We start from the raw sequence: 8993 nt of genomic DNA on the forward strand, positions 1-8993 counted from the left end.
TTTGTTGGGCTTATCTGTTGTGTATGTGATGTGGAATTGTGTACGTGATGTGAATTTAAGTTATGAGAAGTGTGGAATGTGAATGAGATGTGAATGAGATATGATTATGGTACTGATGACCAGGGGTGAGCACGGCCCTAAGCTGATGGGTAGCGTGACCTTGGCACAGTGTTATGTCAGGGGTGAGCACGGCCCTAGGCTACTAAAAAGGGTAGCGTGACCTTGGCACAGTGTTATGTCAGGGGTGAGCACGGCCCTAGGCTGGAAAAAGGGGTAGCGTGACCTTGACATAGTGAAATTTGTGTGGATTATGAATGAATTGTAATGTTCAAGTGGATTATGATGGATTGATGTAATTGTGAATTGAGATGTGAAGATGATGAATGGTTGATAAATTATGATACATATATATATATAAATGCTTATGAATATTTTATTAAATAATGAGTTAGGATGAGATTATATTATGATGTGTTTGTATGTACTTTGCATATAGATATTTTCTTTTCTCACCGTATAAACTGTGGATATTTTAGGTGAAGAAGATCCAGCTATGATTGGCATCTAGGATGCCAACAGTTAAAATTCTGGGAACGCTCTGATAGTGTGACATCGGGGCAGATGATTTCTAGGATGAAATATTTGTGTATTTGGTACTGTAATATTATTTTGAAAACAATTTGCAAAACTCTTGTGTTTTATGTTTTATATCTCTATTAATGTGATTGTCGAATTTTTATGTGAACCCTTTTACCAACTTAGAAAATTTAACCTTCTTAAATGTATTATAAATTTTTTATATATGTGTTGGGGTAGTAAGGGTGTCACAAATAGAACGTGCCCTTGGGAGAGGAAGACGGAGAATGAGATGAAAGAGGAGGAGGCGTGAGAGTGGGAGAGAGTGGGAGAAGTGGGGCGTGAGAGTGGAGAGAAAGTGGGGAAAGTGCGAGGTTCTGTTTGAAATGGAGGGAGGTTATTGGGCATCTGAACCGTCACGCCGGGCGCACTAAATTGTCGCGCCGGGCTTGGTATCAGTAGAATACCAAAGGTTGGCCTAATCTGGTATGATGCCGGGCGGTGCCGTTCTGCGCCCGGCGCAATTAGGGTTACTACGTGCCAAAATTTAATGCGTCGGGCATGGCAGATGGTAAGCCCGGCGCAATTAATGCTCAGACCTTCCAGTGGTGAATGTGCTACGCGCGCCGGGCCTGCCTACCCCCTGGAGCACCTAACTATTAATGCGCCCGGCACGCCAATAAATGCGCCGGGCTTGGTCGTTCCAGTGCCACAATGAAGTCTGGGCCGGGCGCAAAATAAATTGAGCCCGGCGTGTGTCTTGACAGAGACCAAATTACTCTAGGTGCGCTGGGCGTGGATAAGACAAGCCCGGCGTGATTAACTCTGAAGCTTTCACCTAGATTTTCCACTCCTCACACTCCTCACATATTCAACTTAAATCTATCCACTCAAGCAAGATTCACACACTTAAAACAAATAATACTAGATACAAACAACACAATACACATACATATTACAGAACATAAACAACCACAAAACAAGTTCTAGAACAAGTATAGCATACAATTATAACACAACAATAAACAATCAAAATTAAAAACAACAAGTAACTGCAAAACACATAAAAACAAAGTTCAGATCTCTGGGTTGCCTCCCAGGAAGCGCTTGTTTACTGTCCCGAGCCTGACAAGAAGAGACCTCAAGGGTCTCTAAAAGAAAGGATACAGCAAAGTCTTTCGACTTCTTCACCCAAGTAGGGTTTCAACCGCTGTCCATTCACAACCCAACTTCTTTGTGCCTCAGGATCTTCAATTTCTATGGCACCATAGGGTTTCACCTCCTTAACTCTGAAAGGGCCAGACCACTTTGATCTCAGTTTTCCAGGAAAGAGTTTGAGCCTGGAATTGAACAGAAGCACTGACTGGCCTGCCCTGAACTCTCTCTTCAGAATTTTCTTGTCATGATAGCTTTTGACCTTCTCCTTGTAGAGCTTAGATGATTCATAGGCCTGGAGCCTCAATTCATCAAGAGCATGCAGCTCCAGCTTCCTCTTCTCACCGGTGCTGAGAGGATCAAAATTCAACAGCTTCAAAGCCCAATAAGCTTTGTGCTCCAGTTCCACAGGAAGATGGCAAGCTTTTCCATACACCAACTGAAATGGAGTGAGACCAATTGGAGACTTGAAGGCGGTTCTATAAGCCCATAGAGCTTCATCAAGCTTTGTAGACCAGTCCTTCCTTGAAGCTGAAACAGTCTTCTCCAGAATCCTCTTGATCTCTCTGTTAGAGACCTCAGCTTGCCCATTGGTTTGAGGGTGATAGGCGATGGCAACCTTATGATGGACTCCATAATGTTCTAGAGCCCTCTCAAATTGAGCATTGCAGAAGTGTGAACCTCCATCACTGATAAGTACCCTGGGGGTACCAAATCTGCTGAATATGTGCTTCTTGAGGAACTTCACCACTGTTTTGCCATCCGCCTTGGATGTAGCAATGACTTCAACCCATTTTGAGACATAGTCCACCGCCACAAGAATATACTCATTTGTGAAGGACGAAGGCAGTGGACCAACAAAATCTATGCCCCAGCAATCAAACACCTCAACTTCCTGCATGTTCTGTAAGGGCATCTCATGCTTCCTTGTGATTCCTCCGGCCCTCTGACAACTGTCACACTGCTTGGCGTGACTGTGGGCATCTTTGAAGAGTGTTGGCCAGTAAAATCCAGATTGAAGCACCTTGGCAGCTGTCCTCTCTCCATTGAAATGACCTCCATAGGGGGAGTTGTGACAGTGCCACAAAATACTCTTGGCCTCCTCTCTTGAGACACACCTCCTCAATAGGCCATCTGCACCAATCTTGAACAAGTGAGGGTCATCCCACACGTAGTAGGTAGCATCACAGAGGAACTTCTTTTTCTGGTGCCATGTGAAATCTTCAGGGATTACTCCAGCTGCCTTGAAGTTTGCCAGGTCAGCAAACCAGGGTCGCTCTCGCACCATGAACAGCTTCTCATCAGGAAACTCCTCCAAGATCTCCCTCTCCTTCAGGGTCACCTCATCATTTATGAGCCTTGAGAGGTGATCAGCAACCAGATTCTCCTTGCCACTTTTATCTCTTATCTCCAAATCAAACTCTTGAAGCAGAAGAATCCACCTAATGAGTCTTGGCTTGGAATCCGGTTTGGTGAGTAAGTACTTAATGGCTGCATGATCTGTGAACACAACCACTTTGGAACCAATCAAATAGGACCAAAACTTTTCCAATGCAAACACTATGGCTAACAACTCTTTTTCAGTAGTGGCATAATTGATTTGTGCCTCATTTAAAACCTTGCTAGCATAGTGAATGGCATGAAAAATTTTGGTCCTTCTTTGGCCTAAGACTGCCCCAACCGCATAATCACTAGCATCACACATGAGTTCAAAATCCAGTTTCCAATCTGGTGCAGTGATTATGGGTGCAGAGGTGAGTCTAGCCTTCAAAGCTTCAAAAGCCCTCATACAAGAAGCATTAAAACAAAAAGGAGTGTCTTTGTTTAGGAGATTGCTCAGGGGTTTGGCTATCATTGAAAAATCTTTTATAAAGCGCCTGTAAAAGCCAGCATGCCCTAAGAAACTCCTAATACCTTTGACATTGATGGGTGGAGGAAGTTTTTCTATTACCTCCACTTTGGCTGGGTCAACTTCAATGCCCTTGTGAGAGATCTTGTGCCCCAGAACTATCCCCTCGGTCACCATGAAATGGCATTTTTCCCAGTTGAGTATAAGGTTGGTCTCCAAGCATCTTCTAAGCACCACTTCAAGATTGGTCAGGCACTCGTCAAATGAAGACCCGAACACGGAGAAATCGTCCATGAAGACCTCAATGCTCTTCTCCACCAAGTCGGAGAATATAGCTAGCATGCATCGTTGAAATGTTGCAGGAGCATTGCACAGTCCAAATGGCATCTTCCGATAAGCAAAGACACCAAAAGGACAAGTGAAAGCGGTCTTCTCCTGATCTTCCGGATCCACCACAATCTGGTTGTAACCTGAATACCCATCAAGAAAGCAATAATAAGCTTGACCAGCTAATCTCTCAAGCATCTGATCCATGAATGGGAGTGGAAAATGATCCTTCCTGGTAGCCTTATTGAGCTTCCTATAATCAATACACATTCTCCACCCCGTGACCGTTCTAGAAGGAATCAGCTCATTCTTCTCATTCTGAACCACCGTCATGCCACCCTTCTTTGGAACTACTTGCACAGGGCTCACCCATGCACTATCAGAAATAGGGTAGATCATGCCGGCATCCAACAGCTTAATCACTTCCTTCTTCACCACCTCTTTCATCACAGGATTAAGCCTCCTCTGTGGTTGAGCAACCGGCTTGTACTCATCCTCCATAAATATCTTATGCATGCAATAGGCTGGGCTAATTCCCTTGAGATCAGAAATAGACCAACCAATTGCCCCTTGATAGAACTTCAGAACTCTCACAAGTTTCTCCTCCTCCAATGTGGATAAGGAGCTACTTATGATAACCGGCTTGCTTCCACCTTCTTCTAGAAACACATACTTTAGATGAGAAGGGAGTATTTTCAACTCAAGCTTCGGGGTAATCACCTCCCCATCCTCCTTCGAATCTTCCATGTGCACTGAGTCCGGTGTCACCTCCTTATGTGAGTCAAGGCTCATTAGACATGCCTCAACCTCTCTATCTTCTTCTTCATGGAGGTATTCAACCATATTGACTAAGACTTTTTCCAAAGAGTTAGTGAAAGAGATATGCTTCCTGGAATCTTCAACAAGTCCATCAATGACATCAACCCGGAAGCAACTGCTCTTGTCCTTGGGGTAGTGCATGGCATCAAACACATCAAAATTAACCTCTTCATCATTCACTCTCACCTTAAGCTTCCCATCATCCACATCAATTAGAACTCTTGCAGTCTTCATGAATGGTCGGCCAAGAATGAGAGGTACATCAATGTCCTCTTCAATATCCATCACCACGAAATCAGCGGGAAATAAGAAACGGTCCACCTTCACCAGAACATCCTCCACAATGCCATGAGGATACTTCACAGATCGATCCGCCAACTGCAAAGTCATGCGAGTAGGCTTCACCTCCAAATCGCCAATCCTCTGAAGCATAGATAAGGGCATGAGATTGATGCTAGCCCCCAAATCAAGCAAAGCCTTCCCAATAGCTAAACTCCCAATAGTGACTGGAAGAGTGAAGCTACCAGGGTCCTTGGATTTTGTTGGCAACATCTTCTGAATAATGGCACTACACCCCACCTCCAATGTAATGGTCTCCTCTTCAAAATACTTTCTCTTCTTGGTGAGGAGCTCTTTCATGAACTTGGCATATGTAGGCATTTGCTCTAATGCCTCGGAGAACGGAATGTTAATTTGCAGGGTCTTGAAAATATCCAAGAACCGAGCATATTGCCTCTCCTTATCCCTTCTTGAAGGTGCATGAGGATACGGTAAGCTCTTGGTGGGTGGCACCTTCACAATACTCCTCTCCTCCATGGGCGCTTTATTCTTTTCTCTACTGATTCCTTCTTTCTCTTTTTCAAGTTCCTTTTCTTTCTCCTTCTTTTTGTCATTTTCAATTTTTTCTTTATTCTCTACAACTGACTCACTTCCTCCACTCCTTCTCCACACTCCTGGGCCCTCCAAGATGATCTCTTCATCAACACTAGCATCATCATCTTTGCCTGTGTCATTTTTCTCCTTGCTCTCATCATTCTTCTCACTCTCCTTCACCACAAACTCCCGACCACTCCTTGTAGATACTACATTCAAGTGCCCCTTCGGGTTTTGCTCAGTGTTGGCTGAGAAAGAACCTTTATGCTGCTCTGCTAGCTGCTTTGCTATTTGCCCCACCTGTATCTCCAAATTTTTAATTGAAGCATCAGTGTTCTTTTGGTTGGACATAGACAGTTGCATGAATTGTTGCAATGTGTCTTCCAACTTGGTGGTTCTCTCATACAAAGGTGGGTGTTGGTGTTGATGTGGAGGCCTGCTACTTGATGAAGCATTCATGTCTGGTTTGTTTCCACCATAGTTATTTCTCCACCCCTGATTTGAATTTTGCGGATAGGGGTGTTGAGAGAAATTTTGCCGCCCTTGATTCCCCATGTAATTCACTTCTGCACCTTGGGAATTAGAAGATCCGGCACAATAACCATTAGGGTGGTCACCTCCACAAAAATCACATGCCATCACTTGTTGCATAGGAGGAGCATTAGAGTGCATAGCTTGAAGTTGTTGAGGAAGCTTGGCCATCTGTTGATTCAAAGCTTCAATTTGTTGGGAAAATATCTTGTTTTGAGCTAACACCGCATCTTGAGTACTCAACTCCAAAACTCCTCTCTTGGTTGAAGAGCTTCTACCATGCTGGCTCCTGAAGTTTGTGGAAGCCATGGACTCAATGATTGTGATAGCTTCTTCAGCAGTTCTGAACATGACTGACCCTCCAAAAGAAGCATCCAATATCATCTTGGTTTGAGGTTGTAACCCATTACAGAAAGTTTGAACTTGAAGCTCCACCTCAAAACCATGATTAGGGCACCTCCTCAACAATGATTTGTACCTCTCCCATGCTTCACATAGTGGCTCATCCGCACCTTGAGCAAAAGTAGCAATAGCAGTTCTGGCCTCAGTGTTCTTGGATGGGGGAAAGAACCTGGCTAAGAATTTGATCTCCACATCCCTCCAAGTTGTCAGGCTTTGGTTTGGCTGAGAATGAAGCCAAGCCTTAGCCTTCCCATTCAGAGAAAATGGAAACAACCTCATGAAAAGTGCCTCTTCATCAGTCCCAGAAACTCCAACTGAACCACACAACTCATAAAAAGTGTAGAGATGAGTGTGTGGGTCTTCATGATCCAGGCCAGAAAATTGATGAGAACTGATAAGCTGTAGCAGTGCAGGCTTCATTTCTGCTAGTCTGTCGTTCATTGTAGGCCTCACAATGCTTGAGAACTCCCTCGGGCTAGTGTAGGTGAAAGTATCACCTATAGTGCGCCTCCGGTTTTGATTGTTATCGTGAGTACCATCTTCACCTTCCATAGTGAACTCAGGAATGTCAGAAACAAAAGCCTCAGGAAACTGAATGGTTGGTTGGCTAACTGGATTTGCTCTAGTCCTCCTTCTCCTCCTGTTGCTATTATTCCTCCTTGCCGTGCGTTCAATCTCAGGATCGTTCAACAATGGCTCAGAAGAAACAGTACCTCTGGTTCGGATAGTACCTTGCATACAAGAGAAAACCAAACACTAGAGTGCACAAGTCAGCCCAAAGAATTAGTTGCTGAAATAGAAATTAGCAATAAAAGTAAAGGAACAAGTCACAAATAGCTATAAATACTAAATTGCCTTGCTAATCCCCGGCAACGGCGCCAAAAACTTGTTGAGATTTCCGTTGAAGTACTTTTGTTATAATTGAAATTTAGTTTAATTCTATCAACGGTCTCAAACACGGCAAGTATACCGGCCGTTCAAGTAGTAAAAATATCGTATCCACAGGGATTAGAAGGTAAAATAAGCATTTATTGACTATTCGTGACTAAAAAATAATTCCAATTTCATAATTTGTCATGTGAATTCAAGGTTAAGACTATTGGAATGAAAGCTGTAAATAAATATTGGTTTGTGAGTGGAAAGGGTAGAAATGATTTTATGGTTTTGTGAGATTGTGGGGTCAGATTTCACCAAACGTCAAACTAATGAATCCTTAATCTCTTGTTAAATTCATTGCTTAGTCAACCCAATAGTTTACTCAAACCTAATCCCTTAGAGCAAGAGCCTAGATGTGGATATTGAATATCAATCCCTTGAGTACCCAATATCTACATCCGCATTACGGGCTAGGGTTTAAGACTACTAATGGGCTAAGCTCCATTCCTAGATACATTTCCCACTAGGCATTTGTTTCAGAGCTAGTTTCAAGGGTTATTTTCCAATACCCAATGGAACCTATATCATGCAATGAGATTAAATCCAAAGCAAGCATTAAGAATAGAAACATAAACAACAATGAATGAAACAACATGTATATATATCATAAAAACTGTAAGGATTACAATAGAATTCGTTGGTTACATCTAACCCCACAAAAATGGGTGAAACCACTCAACAAAGAGGGTAAATACAAAATAGAGATGAAGGGAGAAATGAAGAACCGAAGGAAAGACCCACACACGAACGGCTCCAAGCTCCGGGAATCCCTTCCACAGCTCCCAAAACGCGCCCAATGTGTGAATGAGGGAGAAACCCTCGAAAATGGCTTCAAATACGAGCCTGGGAGGTCAGATTAGGGTTTCGCGTCCGGCGCCTAAGTCTTCGCGCCCGGCTCAGAGTCTTCTGAGCACTTTCTGCCTCGATCACGCCCGGCGTGGTGGAGTCTCGCGCCCGGCGCATGTATGACTTCCAGAAGCCCACTGCTCTGTTCTTCTCAAGCCCGGCGCGGCGTCATCTTGCGCCCGGCGTAGCCACTCTACTCTGCTCCTTGGCTCCTTATGTTTCCAATCCAAAAGATCTTCAATCCTCAAATCTCTAGCTCAATACCTGCACAAAAAATGAGGTGTATTAAGGTATTGTTAGCTAAAATGGGTTAGCTATATCTGCACAAAAGATGAGTCAAAAAGGGAACAATTATCTTGCAATGGTGCTAAGAATGAGTAGAGTTGTACAATAATTCTCATTCAAAAAGATGTATAATTGAGACTTAACACAACATCCGTATTGGTTCACATATATTTGTATGGATCAGTTCCAACAAGTCCTTTGCTCTCCATGCTTTGCCTGTTTAAAACGACAATCGATGTTGTTTGCCAAGGAGACTTCCTTCACAAGCTTCACTATTCTCCTTTAGGCATGGGAGATCTCTCATCATATTTTTTTATATAATAACTTTAAGGCATGTGTATTAAAGTGGCCAAATCTTCGATGCCGAAGCCATGAGTCGTCTACTTCTATTTTC

At 43.4% G+C, this 8993-nt stretch overlaps 1 protein-coding gene and 1 non-coding gene across 2 annotated transcripts; one reads left to right on the plus strand and one right to left on the minus strand.

Annotated features, from left to right (window-relative positions):
• Positions 1 to 1717: 1717 nt before the first annotated feature.
• On the minus strand, positions 1718 to 7506 carry LOC145956092 (uncharacterized). Its single transcript, XM_083071652.1, has one exon. The coding sequence runs from the start codon at positions 7268 to 7270 to the stop codon at positions 1718 to 1720; it is 5553 nt and encodes a 1850-aa protein (XP_082927778.1). The 5' UTR covers positions 7271 to 7506.
• Positions 6570 to 6675, plus strand: LOC145956646 (small nucleolar RNA R71). The gene has a single exon (XR_014432885.1). It is a non-coding gene; the product is annotated as a small nucleolar RNA R71 (small nucleolar RNA).
• Positions 7507 to 8993: the final 1487 nt, after the last annotated feature.

This window comes from Cajanus cajan, chromosome 3 (genome assembly GCF_000230855.2).
Source record: "Cajanus cajan strain Asha chromosome 3, NIPB_CcT2T_4, whole genome shotgun sequence".
NCBI classification, from domain to species: Eukaryota; Viridiplantae; Streptophyta; class Magnoliopsida; order Fabales; family Fabaceae; genus Cajanus; species Cajanus cajan.

What these genes read in the sequence shown, in the direction of transcription:
- LOC145956092 (XM_083071652.1), bottom strand. Translation starts at nt 7,270, where the DNA reads ATGCAAGGTACTATCCGAACCAGAGGTACTGTTTCTTCTGAGCCATTG.